We start from the raw sequence: 18059 nt of genomic DNA, 5'->3' as shown, positions 1-18059 counted from the left end.
GGTTATCCGCAGACCAGTCAGACCAGAGGGCACACGTGCGAGCAGAGGTGACAGTGGAGCGGAGCAGGGGGAGGCCGGAGCACAGAGGCCAGGACGCTGGGGACACGTGAAGCCTGGGGGAGGAGCATGCGGGACCGAAGAGCCTGTCATAAGCCTTCAAAGTTGAGTTTTTTAAGTTGGAAACTCTCACAGCTGTGTGCGTTATAAAGAAGAACGTAAAGCCCCAGTGTGCGTTATCTGTCCAGGGAAGGGTGGGCAGAGAGGGTCGGCGCTGCAGGTGTGTCACTTGTCTGAGAAACTGCCGACACCGGGTGACGTGATCACGGTGGGAACGGGTGCGGCCCAGAGGGCCATGTGTCCCGCTCGGTGGGCGCCTGGACTCCGCTTTCATGGATGAAAACCCCACAGACCCACACGTCAGGACAGAAGGATGTCAGCAGTAGTCAGGGGTAGTTCATGTCCCGGCGTGTCTGCCTGTGGAGTGTCTTCCTGGGTCTGTAAAGTCTCCCAGGGGCTCTGGGTTTAGCGCCTGGCACACCGGCGCCACCCCTTTGTCCAGCGGGGCCTCCCTCCACCTCTTCTCCTGGCCACTGACGCGCTACCTCCTTGGCTTCTCCCGCCATGGCCGTGTTTGCAGCCTGGACGTGAGAGTCTGTGTCAGTCCTGTTCCGGAGTTTTCCACCGGGGACCTGGCAAGACTCTCTAGGGCCTGAGTGCCTCAGCCAGCACAGCCCCGACCCCCAGGGGCACACTCTGCGTGCAGGCTGGGCTGAGGGCGGGCATTACGTTCATAGCAGTTGCTGTGTCCACGGGGTCTGGGGGCTCTCCTGTGGGTGGGTTCCCTTTTGGCGAGACCAGCGGGGGTCCCAACTTGCAGCCTCCAGGCCCAACGGGCTGTGCAGAGTGGCCCGGCTCTCACTTCCCAGAATACGGCCCAGAGGCCACCAGGTGTTATTACAGGACCCCACCCGCACAAGCCGGCGTCCCCAAGGCAGGCCCATGAGAACAGCCCCTCACGCCTATACCAGGCTCCGTCATCACCCTGACTCAGGGACTGCGGGGGTGGGGTGCAGTGGGGGGCAGGGGTGGGGGTCCAGGCCAGGGTCTCATGATCTAAAGAGGTCATGGCCTTTAGACACTGGCTCATGAGGCCATGGCTTCTGAGCTTCAGTCAGGGTTTCGTAACTGGACCCTGGGCAGCTGCAGACTCTGGTTACGGTGAACTTGAAGGAGGGCTTGACCATGTTAATAAAAGCATAATTCACGTGTCCCTGGGCTGAGATGATCCCACGCTCCCCACATCCGCAGGCGACCTGAGCGTCTCTGCAGAGCGCCTGAGCGAGAAGCGGTCCCCCAACGACTTCGCGCTCTGGAAGGCCTCCAAGCCTGGGGAGCCGTCATGGCCCTGCCCCTGGGGCAAGGTGAGCGCGGCTGGGGGCGGGGGAGTGCGTCCCCACAAGGCCCACCCCCCGTTGGGTCATAACCTCCCTTCCTGGACTGTGTCTTCCCGTCTGTGGCCAGTGGGAGGGGACTGGAGCACCTCGGAGCCTGCATCCCGACCATCTCTGACCTGAGCTGTCAGGGATGGGTCTGCCCTCTGACGTCGCCTGTGCCGACACTCCGGGTGACCCAGAGCCACAGGCCGGGCATGTCGAGGCCGGGGCCCGGCAGTGCCTCGGCCTTCACGGGGCTCGCTGTCCCCTGTGGTCTTTCCACGTGTGGGGCTTGGCCCCCTGCTCCCGCGGAGCTCGGCTTCTGGGGGTGGTGGCCACTGAGGCCGGGTGGGGCACTCCCTCACCGTGTGTGGGTCCCCAGGGCCGCCCCGGATGGCACATCGAGTGCTCGGCCATGGCGGGCACCCTCCTGGGAGCCTCAATGGACATCCACGGAGGGGGCTGCGACCTCCGCTTCCCCCACCACGACAACGAGCTGGCGCAGTCAGAGGTAGGGGCCGCGGCCGCTGTCTGGGCGGGTGGCAGCTAGTGCTCTCCAGCAGAGCCTGGCCTCCGAGTTGGGGAGTGTGAAGTGGATTATCTGGTCTGATTCGCACATGAGCAGCCTGGCCTTGGCAGCGCCGGCCTGGCCCCAGCCGTCCTCACCTCCTGCCAGGGCCCTGCCCAGCGCGGGGGTCCCCCCTTCTGCGCCCCCTTGGGCCTGCAGAGGTGCCCCTGACCCTGCTCCCGCTCTTCCTGCTCCTCCTGTCCCGTATGCCCAGGCCTACTTTGAGAACGACTGCTGGGTCAGGTACTTCCTGCACACGGGACACCTGACCATCGCGGGCTGCAAGATGTCCAAGTCGCTCAAGAACTTCATCACCATTAAAGACGCGCTGAAGAAGCACTCAGGTAAGGAGACCCTGGCATCCCTGTCCGGGCGGGTGCGACTGGCCGGGGTGGAGCCTCAGACCTGCCTTTCTGCCTGCAGCCCGCCAGCTGCGCCTGGCCTTCCTCATGCACTCGTGGAAGGACACACTGGACTACTCGGCTAACACCATGGAGTCGGCGCTGCAGTACGAGAGGCTCCTCAACGTAGGTCCCGCCCTGGGCACCCTGGCCCTGCAAGGGCCTCACTCCTCTCAGACAGAAGGGGACGCAGGTGCTGAGCTGGGGAATGGCTCAGCCGCTTTCCCGAGATGCCCCGTCTTGCCCGCGTGGGACCCTCTCGTCCAGGCCCTCCCGCCGGCCGCCCCTCGGGGCCCCAAGGCCGAGATGGGACTCTGGTCCTGCAGAGAAACCTTTCAGCCCCCTTCCTGCCTGCTGCTGTGTGTGGGGGAGGCGGGGGGAGGGCAGTGCCCAGAGCAGCTCGGGGTTTTCTTGGAAATTCTCTTGAATGGGGTTTTCTAACTTCAGGAGTTTTTCTTAAATGTGAAAGACCTCCTCCGAATCCCCATGGAGGCGGCTGCTCAGTTTGAGAAGTGGGAGGACGAGGAAACAGAGCTGAACAAGAGGTGAGGCGGCACCTTGTCTGCAGGCCCGCACAGTCCCCGCGTCATGCCCGCTGACCGGCGCGGGGGAAGCTGGTGACTCACTCCCTGCTGTCCGTGCAGAACCGCGCTCAGAACCACTCAGCGCGGGCTGCCCCAGGCAGAGCTGTCCTTCTGACGGCGCCCCGCCTTCCTCTTCTCACTCAGCTTTTACACGAAGAAAGCCGCGGTTCACCAAGCGCTCTGTGACAACATCGACACGCGCACGGCCCTGGAGGAGATGCGGGCTCTGGTTGGCCGGTGCAACCTCTACATGGCAGCCCGGAAGGCCGCCCGGAGGAGGCCCCACCGCGTCCTGCTGGAGAGCATCGCCCACTACCTCACACACATGCTGAAGGTGAGCTGGCCTGCGCTGGGACCGCTGGGGGCCCGCGGGTCCTGGGATCCGTGCCCCCAGCCTCTCCGCCCCGGCTTTCGTCCCCCGCTTCCGGGGTTTGACGAGCAGAAGCGCTTTCCTACCCGCAGCCCCAGTGCGTCGTTCGGCACGCTCTCTTCCTGCTGACGAGTCCTGGGGGTCCCTGCAGGGGGCTCTGTGGTCCAGTGGCCTTGGCTGGGGGCCAGAGGGGCAGCGGGAACCGGACCTGTCCTGGAGCGGTGGGCGGGCACCTCAGCCTGGGTCTCCACCTCTAACTGCCCCCCCCACCCCCGCCGAGCAGGACCTCGGGCGCTGCCGCCCGCGCCTAGGATGTGGTCTGTGCCTGCCGTCTCTCAGCCGCGTGTCCTGCACGCTTGCTTTTTTCCCTAGGTTTTCGGGGCCATAGACGAGGAAAGCTCCCTGGGTTTCCCCCTCAGAAGAGCTGGAGCCAGCCTCAATGTGAGTAAAGCCCTCCCGGGCCAGGACTTTCTGCTGCCCATCCCCCAGGACCGTGTTCCCTCCTGGATGTCTGCGCCCAGGCTCCTGTGAGCCCCGGGCTCAGGCCACTGTCCTGTCTGTGCCGCCATGAGGGCGCCCCCGTGCCTGTGGGCCCCTGTTGGATGGGCTCGCACGTCCGTTGGCAGCCCCGCCCTGAGGCGCGTGTGCCGGGCTGTGGCCTTCACAAACGGGGCGCTGGTCACAGTGACCTGAACATTGTCTCTGCAGCTGGAGTCCACGGTCATGCCATACCTGCAGGTGCTGTCGGAGTTCCGGGAAGGAGTGCGCCGGATCGCCCGCGAGCACAGGGGTAAGGCACGCCTGGCGGGGCTCCGCAGGCCGAGGACTGGAGGGGTCCTGTCCTTGCCCGCAGAGGCCCGTGGCGACCCCACAGCGTCTGCTGGGGCCGCTTCGCCGTCTGCACCTTGCCTGCCCCTCATGCTCGGCCGAGGGCCTGAGGACGAGGGTGTCCGAATCCGAACGTGTCCTCTCAGGAGTCTCTGAGCGGCTGTCAGACGGGCAGCTAACAGCGTCAGAAAGGCGGTCCGCTTCCCCCTCTGCTGGTCTGGACTCACGGCGACCAGCAGGGCTGACCTGAGCCTTCGGTGGGCAGCAAAGGCCTGGGCCATGCAGGCGTTGGGGGGCGAGGCTGCAGGCGCAGTGAGGGGGCCCTGCAGGTGGCCACCACGGGGCGCGCTCCTTCCCGCCTGGAGCTGGGCTCAGAGCTTGGCACCTGCAGGGCCGAGAGGTCCCCGCGGCTGGCACGCTTTGCTGGCTGCCCCAGGGACGTCGCCTGCGGGCCCGCGTCCAGGAAGCCCATTTTCCTCTGCTGGCCTCCCTGGCGGCCGTGTCACTGCGTCCCTCTGGGAGCCCCGCTGGCCCCCGGCCACCCTTGTTGTGTGCACAGGCACCCCCACCCCACCCGGGGCACCCCACCCACTCCCCCGCATCCGCCCACTGCCGCCCCAGCACCTCCCGCCACGGGGCCGCCTCTACTCTTGTCCAGGCCGCGCATGAGGTTCCACCCCAGACTCGGGGGCCGCTCCTCCAGCCTTGGCTTCACTCCTGCCAGCGTGCCGGGGGCAGGGCTGGAACCTTCCGTCTCCACCTGTGAGCTTCTCCCCTCCCCGGAGGCCAGCTCCCACTGTGCTCCTCTTTTAGGGTTGTGTGAGTTGTTCTCAGACGTTTGTTCCGTGCGTTTAAGAGTTGGTTTATTGAATTCCTTGAAAATACCCAACTGGGGTTTTCCCTTAAAAAAAGTAGTTTATTGCGGTGAATTTACATGACATAAAACCGGCCACGTTGAGGTGCCCATTCGGGCTCCCAGTGCCTTCCTGTCCTGGGCAGCGCCATCCCCTTCCGGCTCCCAAACGTCCCCACCTTCCAGAGGCGCTCCCCTGCCCCAGCCTCCAGCCCCCACCAGCCTGCCTTCTGTCTTGGGGTTGTCCCGTTGTGGGCATTTTACGTAAGCGGATCATACAGCAGAGGACGAGACGGTCAGATGGCATCAAACACGAGTTTGAGCGAACTCTGGGCGATAGTGAGGGACAGACAAGCCTGACGCGCTGCAGCCCACGGGGTCGCAAAAGTGGGACGTCACTGAGCAACTGAATAGCAGCCGCAGCCTGCGACCTTGTTGGTTTGTCTTACCCAGTGTTCCCTCAGAAGTTCAGAGCGACTCCAGGGTCAGTAGAATCCTGGGATGCTAACTTGACTCTCCCGTCTGTTGAGTTCACTGTTCGCCCAGACTTCTTTTGAGTCTCGTGCCGAGATAAAGATGGGGACTTTCGCCAACAGGGGGCGGGACAGAGCCCTTCCCGTCTGTCCTCTGCTCGGCAGAGCGTTTTCGGGGTTACCCATGCCGTAGCGCGTGGCTGTGCCCCCTCCCTTTGTAAACCCGTGATTGTCCACCGGACGCACGGGCTGTGTTCTGTTCATCGCTTCAGCCCTGGATAAACATTTGGAGAGTTGGCACGTGGTGCACAGCACTGCTGTGAACACGCGTGTGTGAGCATCAGCCTGGCTCCCTCAGTTCAGGAGTTTTGGGTAACGCCTAGGAGAGGAGTTGAGGGACCATATGGTGGTTCTGTGTTTAAGGTTTGTGTAGTGAGTGTACTGAAAATTGCTCAGTTGTGTCTGACCCTGTAACCCCACGGACTGTAGCCCGCTGGGCTCCTCCATCCATGGGATTCTCTGGGCAACAATACTGGAGTGGATGGCCATTTCCTTCTCCAGGGGATCTTCCCAACCCAGGGATCAAACCCAGGTCTCGTGCATTGCAGGCAAATTCTTTACCATCTGAGCCACCCAGGGACGCCCATTAACTTCTTGAGGACCTGCCAAAGCCCTTTCCATAGTGGCTGCACCATTATATATTCCCACCAGCAGTGCACGAGGGTTCCAGTTTGTCCGAGCCATTGTCAAAACACCGGTCGTTTTCTACTCATTGTCGTTAGAGCCATCCTAGTGGGCGTGCGACGCTATCTCGTCGTGGCCGTGATTTGCATAAAGTGATGATTAGCAACGAGCTGCGTGGCCTTCTGCACGTCTCCTCTGGAGAGGTGTCTGTCCAGGCCCTTGGCTCATTTTCATTTGGGCCCTTTGTCTTGCTATTGAGTTGTCGGAGCTCTGTATTTGTTCTGGGCACTAGACCCTCTTCAGATCCGTGACTCAGAGGAGGCTGGGGAGAAAGCGGCTATAAAGTAACTAACAGGTTTGGAAAGAAAGCCTGGAGGGAGGTTTGTGCTCCGTGGACCAGAGGAGGTCTCTGTGGAGGTGAGGAGCCCACCTCGAGGACAGCCCCTGAGGGGCCCCAGGCAGGTGCATCCCACCCCCTTGCCACGGCGGTGCCGGTGGAGCTGGCCCGCTTCCTGTTACGGCGCGAGTGGCCATCGGGCGTGAGTGGCCTTTGCCCCCCAGGGCAGAATGAGAGAAGGAACCAGACATAAAGACCATCGTCCGCCCAGTCCTGCCCGGGGGCTGAAACGGGTGTCGGGAAGCGGGAGACTGCCTGCTGGCTGCACGGGAGACTGGGGCTCAGATGTCCCTGGGACGTGCAAGTCGCTCGTTCGTTCACCCGTGAGTGGACAGTTGGGGCCCCCAGCAGGCGGCGGGAGCACCCTGGGGTCTGGGGGCACGTGGAGACAGGACTGGCGAGGGAGCGGCCCCGTGGCTGCAGTCAGAGCTGCGGAGAGGGACGTGCAGGGCGGGCGGAGGGTCCACAGGCCCAGGTTTGCCCGCAACTGAACCTGCCATGCCCCGAGGCTGGGGTCTCGGGCCAGAGGGTCTCGGGCCAGAGGGTCTCGGGAGCAGCTCTTGGCGTCAGCAGGAATGGGTTTAGCTGGGGTGAGTGGGTTTAGCCCTTAGAAGGGCAACTTGTAAGCAAGCCCTTCAAGACCTGGTGCAGACAGGCTGGCCTCTCCCCGCCACTGCGTCCTCCCTGGTCTGGACGCCTCCCGCAGATAGGGCCTGGCTGGCATCAGCACTTCGGGGCGTTACAGGGCTGTCACAGGGTCCCCCTGCTCCTGGGCTGGGAAGGGAGTGAGCCAGGGGTCACTCGTGTTGCCTGTAGGATGAACAGAGAGAGTAACGCACGGGTTAGGAATGTCCGGACCTGAAGAGCCTGTCCAGGCCAGCCCAGGGCCTCCTGAGGAGTCTGCTTGCCCTGTCTGCTCCGCCTGCTCTGAGTCTGTCTTACCTCCTGGGTGCTCTTCAAGCCAGGGCTCTGAGCGGCCCCCTTCCTTGGGTGACGTGGGCCTGGCCAGGAGCGCTGGTGCCCAAGGCAAACTTGGGGGCGGGAGCGCTCTCCTGTCCCTCGCTTGGCCAGGGCCTCTGGGTGAGAGGCGCGGGCAGCCGTGGGGGTCACCACAGCCTGCAGGCACACGTCGGTCCCTGGAGAGCCCCGTGTCCATTCCCGCCTTCCTGGGTCCCGCCCGCGGGTCCCCGGGCCTGGCGTGCCGACTGCTGTGTGCCAACAGCAGGGTGCCGGTCCAGGGCTGGCCGTGACCTCAGGGCTCGGAGCAAGCCCCTGGTCCCAGATGGAGGGACGTGGCTGCCTCTCCCTGGATCGCTGCACGCTGGCCACAGGGCTCAGTGTTCCTGGGTGCCCGGGAGCCCCTCTGTGCAGCAGAGCCCTGGTCTCCCTGGGCTTGCCGTGGTGCCGGGCTGTCCCCACCCAGGGTCCTCGGGGCCAGTCTGCACGTCCACTGCTCAGCAGGGCCCGAAGCTGTGCCCAGGCGGCCGGGTCCCGGGGGTCTACTCTGTGCTCAGCAGTGACCGTGGTACGCATGTCGGCTTTGCCTGCCTCCGTTGCCAGTAGAGGGTGCCCGGGCGTTCCCGCACCCGAGGACTGAGCTGTGTCCTCTGCCCACAGTGCCTGAGGTCCTCCAGCTGAGCGACGCCCTGCGGGACGACGTCCTGCCTGAGCTGGGGGTGCGGCTGGAAGACCACGAAGGTGGGTCCTCTGGCTGTGATGGGGGGACGCCGAGGGGGGCTGTGATGGGGGGACACCGAGGGGGGCTGCCGGGTGCCGCTGGCTCTCGAGAGGAGAGCTGCCGGGACGGGTCCGAGGGCACCGCGCCTTTTGCGGGGTCCACAGGGCCGAATCGTGCCTCTTGGGCATCACACCAGCCCCTCCGCCCTGTCTGAAGACAACATCTGGGACTCTGCTCCTGCAGCCTGACTGCCCGGCACCCCGACTCTGCGGGGACCTTTCCCTTGGGAGGCAGCCTGTGTCGTGTGGATCGTCAGCGAGTTTCACAGCTTGTCTTTGGACTTGGCTGGGGTTTGGGCTGCACGGAACGTGATCGGGTTTTAAACACTCAGGAAAAGTCCTAATTTTGTGATGCCTGGCTGTTCAGGGCCCCCCACAGCACAGTTAATGTTTGGTCTGTGGGAGCAGTAAGGGGGGGCCCCGAGGGCGGGAGCGGTGGGCACAGGGCTGGGCTCGGGAGTCCCACGGCCATTTGCCTTTCAGGACTGCCCACTGTGGTCAAGCTGGCGGACAGAGACACCTTACTGAGAGAGCGGGAAGAGAAGAGCAGGGTGAGTGAGGGCACAGCCGGCGGAGCTGGGCGTTCGCCGGGCACGCGGTGCCCGCGGGCGTGGCTGCGCCTCACCTTGTAGGAGTCGGTGTTCACAGTCTTCTCACGGCATCGGTGTTCATAAACGCCGAAAGGGAGGACTAACCTGCTCGGCAGTTACACAACAACAGTATCAGCTCCTAACAAAGGGTGCAGAGTGTGACGGAAGGTCTGTTGGTTCTGGTGACCTGCAGACGTGTGGTTCCACCTGCCTGTCACCTGAGGGGTCACCCCATCCCGGGCATGAGCGTGTCCCCGTCCATGCTCCCCATCCCGGGGGTGAGCGTGTCCCCGTCCATCCTCCCCGTCTCGGGGGTGAGCGTGTCCACGTCCATGCTCCCCATCCCAGGGGTTAGCGTGTCCCCGCCCATGCTCCCCGTGTCCCCATGCATCCTCCCTTCCCGGGGGTTAGCATGTCCCCGTCCGGCCTCCCTGTCCCGGGGTGAGTGTGTCCCCGCCCATGCTCCCCGTGTCCCCGTCCATCCTCCCGTCCCGGGGGTGAGCGTGTCCCTGTCCGTCCTCCCGTCCCGGGGTGAGCGTGTCCCCGTCCATCCTCCCCGTCCCGGGGTAAGCGTGTTGTCACACCTCCCTTCGCCCCAGCATGAGTCCTTCTCACACATCAGACACCCTAGACCTCTGGGAGCAGGATTGCTCCATGAGTCGCGACTGACCCCGCTCTTGGGGACTCACTGTCCTGCCGAGAAACGGGGATGGAACTGGTACCCTTCAGAAGCTCTGGGTGCAGCTCACGGGGTGGGCCCATGAGGCCACAGGAGGAGACTGCTGTGGAGCTGAGTTTGGGGGACCGGGAGGGGCCTCCACAGGTGCCCGGGAGAGGAGCAGTGAGGCAGCACGGCTGCCCTGTGCCCCGGGGCACCACTGTGGATGCCAAGAGGGGTGTGCGCGGCGGGGGGACTCAGCAGACCCACGGTGGGCTCCAGGCCACTCCTCGCAGGCACGCAGCCCAGCACCCAGGCCACCCGCCCCCCGGGTGGCGCCGTCCCTGGTCCCGCCGCACGGCCGGGCAGGCCTCTGCTCCCTGGCGCCCACTCCCTGCCCTGTGTCCAGAGCAGGGCCGCACAGGGGGCAGCTTTTCCCGTCACCCTCCCCTCGAGCGGGGCCGGGGTGGCTCAGCCCACGGGGGTCTGCTGTCCCGCAGGCTGAAGAGGAGAAGAGGAGGAAGAAAGAGGAGGCCGCCAGGAAGAGGCGGGAGCAGGAGGTAGCGTCTGCCTGTGGGGGCTCCCTGCAGGAAGGCGCTTTGAACCCCGCTCTGCCGTCCGTGTCTCTCGGGGCCCGGCTGACCCCATCTCCGTCCCCCGCGTCCATGTGGCGCCCCAGGGAGGCCGCTGCTGCGGGCTGGCGCAGCCGCCCTGACCCTGCCTTGCGCCCCGCACCCCTCTGCCCAACAGAACCTCTGCTCTCCGCCTTTTACTCCCTCTGCCGTGTGTCGCCTCGGTCTTTCTGTCGCTCCCTGAACTTGGGGGCTGGCGCGGGGCCCCCATGGGCTCGGAGCAGTGACCCCACGTGTGTGTTCCAGGCAGCGAAGCTGGCCAAGATGAAGATCCCACCCAGTGAGATGTTCTTATCGGAAAGCGACAAATACTCCAAGTTCGACGAAAATGTAAGAGGAGCCTTTTTTTTCTTTTCAGGACGTTGTTAGACCATGAAACGGGGACAGCAGGGGTTTGAACTTGGCTGAGGAGCGTCTCTGCCCAGGAAGACGGGCTCATGTGGGCTGTTCATGTCCAGCCCCTGTACAGGACTGCCCTTCGTCAGCACGACCCGGGGCTCTGGCTGGGGCTGGTCAATGGGTTTGCAGAGCCTGTCCCCGCAGACCGTCTGGAGGGCGTGGCACAGCCGTGCCCCGGGTCAGGGGCTGTGCAGCGGGGCCCTCCTGAGACCCTCCGGCCCCCTCGTGTTCTTGTGTGTGTGTTTGCTGTGTTTTTCCGCTCACACCAGCAAGGAGGCCGCCGACCCAGCTGGGCGCCGTGCCGCTCAGTCCCGGGCAGGAGGGCGCTCCCCAGAGGCCCCGGCGCCGCAGATCGGGGTGCTGGGTGCAGAGGGTGGTGGGGTAGGGCCCGGGGTGACCACCGTGCTCTCGCCCCCCAGGGTCTGCCCACACATGACACCGAAGGCAAAGAGCTGAGCAAAGGGCAGGCCAAGAAGCTGCGGAAGCTGTTCGAGGCCCAGGAGAAGCTGCACTTGGAGTACCTGCAGCTGGTTCAGAACGGGGGCTCCCCGTGACCCCCAGGAGCCCGCCCGCACCGCCATCTGTTTACAGTGGCCCTTGGCCCCAAGGCAAGCGCTCTGTCCACAGAGGGCCGGGCCACCTCCTGCTCTGAGTCGTCAGTAATAAAGTCTTCCCAACTGGGGGCTGGGCTCTGTCTGCCATCAGCCTGCACGGTCAGCGCGCGCCAGGCTGGCTGGGCTGCTGGGTCAGCAGGTCACGACTCGGGGGCTCAGACCGCTGAGTGGCTTCGGCCAAGGACCGTCCCCCCCGCCCAGTACTGATGGCTATCAGCTAATCTCTGCTGTGTGGGCACATTGGGAGGCGTTTGATTAGGAAAAAGACGGGCTCAAACTGGCAGGGCCTGCTGGCGCCACACACAAAGCCTGCCCGGCCAGGCACTCAGGTCCTGCTGGCTCAGCTTGCCGCGCTGTCTCCATGGCGATCCTGCGGGTGGCCGGGTGGCAGGGCCAGCTCAGCACCACTGGGGTGAGATGGCCACGGCGTCCCCGGTCCCTGCCCGGGAGCATGTCCTCCCCACCCCCGTTCACGCGTTTTCACTCCCGGAGGAGAATCCCCACTGAGCTCCAAGGTGTGTCTCCAGCCTTGGTCAAGGCAGGGCACCAAGGGGGCCAGGTGGGCTCCGCAAGGGCCTCGATGGGGTCCTCGGGGCCGGGCCGATGGACTGAGGGCCGCCGTCCCGTTCTCGTGTGGCAGTCAGGGTGCAGTGCCCTGGCCCGTGGTTGGGGGGTGTTGGCCATGCCCAGGGCTGGGCATGCTCACCCTGCACCGTGCCCACAGGAGCACTGCTCCCAGAGCAGGTGGGTGCACTTGGGGGCCCAGCCCCATGGGGAGCATGAGAGTGGGACCCCACGAGGACAGGCTCTGGGTATCGGTATGGGTGTGCATGCCAGGGTGCTTCAGTCGTGTCTGACTGCACCCCCTGGACTGTAGCCCCCCAGCCTCTGTCCGTGGGATTCTCCAGGCAAGAATACCGGAGTGGGTTGCCCACACATGACATCCTGCAGGGGATCTTCCCGACCCAGGGACTGATACATTCAACAACAAAAAACATAAACACCAGTAAGAAACGAAGCCACAAAACAAAGTGAAACAAGCCCAGGCCAGTCACCAGTGCTGCCGAGCAAGCCGCCCCAGCACTCTGGGCCGACATGACATTGTTGAGCCTGGCCCCACCTGGCGAGTCACGGTCAGGGCCCCCACTGGGTGTGGTCAGTGCGGGGTCTGCGCTTCTGAGCTGGGGTGCTGGGGTGGGGCCCCCAGGTCCCCGGCCTCGGTGCTCCCCAGAGACAGGCACCACGTGCCCTTGGGTGTCTAATCTCAGAGATTTCAGGGACCCCCCATCACCCCCTCCCGAGGCTGGGGGCATGGCGAGGGCGGGGAAGAGGGTGGCAGCCATCTAGGAAAGCGCCCCTTCACCTGGTCCGGGTGTGAACGTGCCCCTTTGCTGCAAGTGGTCAGGGGGCGTTCTGAGGCCAGAGCAGAGGAGTCACGTGGGACCCCAACGCTGTGTCATTGCACAGAGCGCCGCGTGGCTGTCACGCCCGCGGGGTGTGGGGACAGAGATGCGCGGAGAGGAGGCGTCCTGGAGGGAGGAGACAGCAGCCGCTCACCCTCGGCTTGTCAATACTGGGCACTTCCCGGCCCTGCAGGCTGAGGGGCTGCCCTGGTGAACGTGAGCACCCAGGCCGGTTCCGGCTCTGAGCGGCAGCCCCTGGGGGTTCTCCAGGATCAGGCAGAGGGTCTCACGTGGTGAGACGACCTCCTCAAGAGCCCAGAGGGGCAGAGGGCACACCTGCTGGGGCCGGGGGCCGGGGTGGGGGCTGACTAGAAAGGGCAGCAGGAGGGGTCTTCACGGTGGCGGGCGGTCTGGACCCCTCACCCCTCTGCCGCGGTGGTGGCTGCAGGAATCCACGCCCGAGGCCCTGTGCCCCCAGGGCTGGTCTCCAGGCGCTGATCTTGGGTGACATGTAAGCATTAGGAAATCACATGGAGGGCTCAGGGACCCTTCTGCTGCAGCTTCCTGGAGCCTCTTACTAATTCAAAGTCAAAAGCCTCAGCAGCCTCCCCCGGTCCAGCCTGGGAAGACCTGGGCACTGAAAAGAAGGAGCCGTTGAAATCCGGTGTCCACATTTGCCCTCTAGGGCACAGAAGACCAAGACGCCATGTCTGTCACACTGGAGGGGACATCTGGCCCGCAAAGTTGGTTTTCCTAAATGGGTGGCAGGATTAAACATCGCCGTCCCCCATGGACACTGCGCTTCAGGGCCCCCAGTGGCCACACTGTAAGGGGCAGCGGGCCAAGTGGATGGAGCAGAAGTGGACGGAACAGGGCAGTTGGACAGCCTCCATTCCCGGGCCCTGAGTGCGGCCCCGACTCAGGCCAGGGCCATCGGACACCGAGAGATTCCCCGAAAAGTTGGGAGCTGACGGTTCTCAACGATGGTGGAGCGTCATCCTGCGGGTGGCGGGGAGGTGACGGGGACCAGGAAAGGTGCGCCCGTCACAACGCCGAGCTCTGCCATCACCCCTCCCTGCATCTCTCAGTCTCCGCATCCCCGAGAGGGCCACGTGGGCCTGAGGGGTCCCCTGCGGGGAGAGCCCGGCTCAGCTGCACAGAGAGGTCTTGCCGCTGAGAACACAGTCAGCACTTAGGGAGGCTTCCGGACCCGTGCCGCCCAGGCAGACCCGGCTCAGACGTAGCTGAGGCCACACACGCACCGCCTCCAGTCCCCGGGGTGAGGCCCCTGCCCCTCCTGGAGCGGGGCGTCCGCCTCACGTCCTGCTCGCAGGCTGCACGGGGGAGCCAGGCGCAGGCAGGCAGGCGGTGCCCACGGAGGCGGCCGCACTCCTCCAGGAGGCGGGCCCGGGAAGCGCCGGCACCTCCAGCGCGCGGACCTTGACGGTGCCGAGCAGACCCGCCGCGGAGACCTCCGGGCACGTGCACGTGTGGACCGCGCGGGGCGTGACCGAGGGATCCTCAGTTCTGTTAGCGCGACCGTGCGGGCCGTGTCCTCGTGTCTTGGTTTACGACGGCGCCGTGTGAGGTCTGTCACGGATCGTCTTCAGCCGACACAGCAGATGAAGCCAATCAAGCACAGGCTCCTGGTCACATCTGAGCGACCGGGCATCTGTCCCCGAGGTCATCCTCTCTACCTTCCTGCGTTCCAGACTCTTCACGATCCGATATTCTTTGTAACATGCTGCCAGGGAACCCTCTCGTCTTTATTTATTTGCTTATTTTTTTGGCCGTGGCCGCACAGCATGCAGAGTCTTAGGTCCCTGACCACGGACTGAACCCATGCCCCCTGCATTGGAAGCATGGAGTCTTCACCACTGGACCGCCAGTGAGGTCCTTCACCCTCTTGTCTTTAGTGGAGAACATGAACCCTGCCCCGCAGCTGCAAAGGATGGGGTGGGGAGTGGGGGGAGCTGGCCTCGGCCAGGGTGCCTGCAGGGGGTGTGGGAGGCCCCAGGAGTTTCCCCACCCCACTGCTGCCTGGTCAGGACAGTCCTTGCTGTCCCCTTTGCATTTGGCTTTTATACCCTCACAAGCCACAGCAGAACCTTCTGGAACAAGATGGGGTGAAAAACTTTTTAATTTGGAAAATATCGATTCACCAATAAAATTTTCTCGTGTATGAAACCTTCAGCTTTAAGAGCCAGAATTGTCTTTCCGCATGGGTGTGTGCTCATCTGCTTCGTCACGTCCGACTCTGCGACTTTGTGGACCACAGCCCGCAGGCTCCTCTGTCCACAGGATTCCCCAGCAAGAACACTGGAGTGGGTTGCCATGCCCTCTTCCAGGGGATCTTCCCAACCTAGGGATCGAGCCCGCATGTCTCCCGTCTCTCGCACTGGCACCTGGGCTCTTTACCCCTGGCTCCACCGAGGAGATCGAGCCCGCATGTCTCCCGTCTCTTGCACTGGCACCTGGGCTCTTTACCCCTGGCTCCACCGGGGAAATCGAGCCCGCATGTCTCCCGTCTCTCACCTGGGCTCTTTACCCCTGGCTCCACCGGGGACACCCAGTCTTCCTGCTTCTCCCCAAGGAGAAATCTTTCACGTTTTCATTATTAAAAAAAAAAGTACAAATTCACAATTTAAAAATCAAATCATGGGACTTCCCTGGTGGTTCAGTGGTTAAGAATATGCCTTAATGCCAGGGGACGCGGGTTGGATCCCTGGCCAGGGAACCACGAGCCCGCGTCCTGCAGGGCGGCTGAGACCAGGACAGAACTCCTGAGGCTGCGCAGCACAACTGTAGAACCGATGCACCGCGACCGAAACCTGGCACGGCCGGATGGTCTTAAAAAACCAGATCGTGCAGAAAACCACCAGAATAAGATCGCGACCGAGTGTCTCCTCAAGGCCATTTCTGAGTGAGCTTGTAACACTTTGGGGACAAACTCCTGGCTTTCCCTCTGAGGGTGTGCGTTTACAGACACACCCCTCTCTCTGCATGGACTAGACGGGATGTTTTCTGATGTCAGCATACTGTGATTTTCCACTTCCTCCGCGTGCCCACGTGTCTGTGTCACGAGGGCATCGTGACCTGGGTGCCACCACCCTGGGGAGGCGCATGGGTGCTTCTGGGGACCTGTGCACCCTCTCCTACCAGCCCTGGGGGCTGTTCACTGAGCAGCGGCCCCCAAGAGGCGAGGGCCAGGGTCCGCTCCAGGGCCAGGTTGCTTAATTTAAATCCGTCTGTGGCTGTAATGTGGGGAGTGGGGCAGAAAATGCAGTCAGAGTGCAGGCAGGTGAGGATGGCTGCCTGATCTCACGAGAGACGTGAAGAGACCTGGTGCAGTCTCCAAAGGGCTGCTGCGGACAAGGCCAGCTGCAGGGGGTTCTGGTTCTTGCTTCTGTTGGGAAGTCCAAGACCCAGTGCCCAAGATCTGAGACGTCAGACCCAGGCAGGGGGCTTGGGATGGCAAGGCTGGCATCGCTCTGAGCCCAACATCTGCCCATCATGCCCACGGGCAGATGGGGACACGGCATGCTGCCTGGCCCAGCGAGCACCCCGGGGCACCGACCCAGGCTCACCTCCCAGTGGGACTCCCAGGCGCTATCTTTAGGGCCATGAGCCACCCTGAGCTATTTGCAGGTCCTGGAATGCAGCTGGGGTCATCAGAACAGACACTTGAACAAAATGTTTTCATATATTAATACCTTGCCTGCATTGAACTGTATCCCCTAGCATCACAGAACGTTAGTACTCAAAGGTTATCCGAAAGATCACTCACCTCCTTCAGTAGATGAGGAAACTACTGTCCAAGAAGGTGGAAGTCTTTCTCAAGATCATAAATCCAGGACAGGCTGACTCTGGATGGTTCACGATTTACAGGGAACAGAAGTCCCAATGTCAGCAGGGAGGACAAAAGTTTGGGGCCTCCCTGGTAACTCAGAAGGCAAAGAATCAGCCTGCAATGCAGGAGACTTGGGTTTCATCCCTGGGTCAGGAAGAACCCCTGGAGGAGTAAATGGCTTCCACTCTAGTATTCTTGCCTGGAGAATCCTATGGACAGAGGATCCTCCTGGGCTACAGTCCATAGGGTCGCACAGAGTTGGACAAAACTGAGCGACTTAACACTTTGAGGACAAAAGTTACACTGGACAGGACTTAAAATCACTCCTAATTGGAGAAGGCAATGGCAACCCACTCCAGTCCTCTTGCCTGGAGAATCCCATGGACAGAGGAGCCTGGTAGGCTATAGTCCATGGGGTCGCTAAGAGTTGGACACAACTTTGTGACTTCACTTTCACTTTTCACTTTCATGCATTGGAGAAGGAAATGGCAACCCACTCCAGTATTCTTGACTGGAGAATTCCAGGGACAGAGGAGCCTGTTGGGCTGCCGTCTATGGGGTCGCACAGAGTCGGACACGACTGACGCGACTTTGCAGCAGCAGCAACATGCAATATAGACACACAGCATCCCCATGTGAGTCCCAACAGAACATTTTCATCTAATAAGGAAACGCTGCTTTTTCTTCCATTGAATCCCAGATAAAACTATTGGCTTGTTTTTAAGGGACTAAGTTGCATGGGGGAATGGGGAGACAGAATAAGAAATACCTTTGACTGAAGGGACTTACACACACACACACTCACCCCTGGGTTGTGGGGAAGCAGCATTGATACGATCTTTGGATGTAAAAAGGGATTTGGCTAGCCCACCTTTCTTTTATACTTGTACTTGTCTCCTAGTTGTGTGCTTTTTTTTAAGGTGTTATGTGGGCCATTTTTTTTAAATACTAAATTTGTATAATACTGCTCCTGTTTTATGTTTTGGATTTTTGGCTGTGAGGCAGGTGGGAGCAAAGCTCCCTGACCAGGGCTTGAACCTGCCCCCTCTGTGGTGGAAGACGAAGTTGTAACCACTGGACCACTGGGGAGGTCTGTGATTTCCACTTTAATGTATTAATATCACATACAAGTTGCACAGTCCTTGTTGAGCTTGGTAATCTCTCTTATTGTCCCTGCTGTAGTTGATTCTGCTGATTATGTTATCAGTAAGTCTTCCCCTTAACCAAAAGCAGCCACAGCAAAACCAGGATCAACAGAAACGCCACACCCTAGGCTGTGCAAGAGTCTGAGCCAAAGAAGGAACTACTCATCAGACCTAAGATTTGGATAGTCATTTACACTTAACTGTATTCTGAGGGTATTGTGTTTGTTCCAAGGTAGCTCAGAAAGCTTTAAAAGTGCCCTTGGGGAAGTGGGAAAAACAATCTCATTGCAACAAGAGTATACACAGGGACTTCTCTGGTGGTGTGATGGACAAGTCCGCCGGCCACGGCAGGGGACGCGGTTCGAGCTACTGAGGGGGTGTGTGACAACTACTGAACCGGAGCCCTAGGGCCCACGAGCTACAGCTGCTGAAGACTGCCT

General features: G+C 62.2%; 1 protein-coding gene across 4 annotated transcripts in view; it reads left to right on the top strand.

Moving 5' to 3' along the window:
• Window positions 1-11289, top strand: part of CARS1 (cysteinyl-tRNA synthetase 1) — a 44662-nt gene extending 33373 nt beyond the window's left edge. For all 4 annotated transcript variants that reach the window (XM_055415259.2, XM_055415258.2, XM_055415257.2 and 1 more), the window contains 13 exons: window positions 1309-1421; window positions 1816-1944; window positions 2216-2345; window positions 2425-2528; window positions 2850-2947; window positions 3131-3320; window positions 3729-3797; window positions 4065-4146; window positions 8209-8289; window positions 8812-8879; window positions 10077-10136; window positions 10455-10538; window positions 11027-11289. In XM_055415259.2, coding sequence (XP_055271234.1) covers window positions 1309-1421; window positions 1816-1944; window positions 2216-2345; window positions 2425-2528; window positions 2850-2947; window positions 3131-3320; window positions 3729-3797; window positions 4065-4146; window positions 8209-8289; window positions 8812-8879; window positions 10077-10136; window positions 10455-10538; window positions 11027-11161 — 1343 coding nt within the window. In that variant the 3' untranslated portion in view covers window positions 11162-11289. The remainder of the gene's footprint in view (window positions 1-1308; window positions 1422-1815; window positions 1945-2215; window positions 2346-2424; window positions 2529-2849; window positions 2948-3130; window positions 3321-3728; window positions 3798-4064; window positions 4147-8208; window positions 8290-8811; window positions 8880-10076; window positions 10137-10454; window positions 10539-11026) is intronic.
• Window positions 11290-18059: the final 6770 nt, after the last annotated feature.

The sequence above is a fragment of the Moschus berezovskii genome, chromosome 25 (genome assembly GCF_049115385.1).
Source record: "Moschus berezovskii isolate FMDL1 chromosome 25, NW_MosBer_1.0, whole genome shotgun sequence".
Classification (NCBI taxonomy): domain Eukaryota; kingdom Metazoa; phylum Chordata; class Mammalia; order Artiodactyla; family Moschidae; genus Moschus; species Moschus berezovskii.
This window is presented reverse-complemented; position numbering and strand designations above follow the sequence as displayed.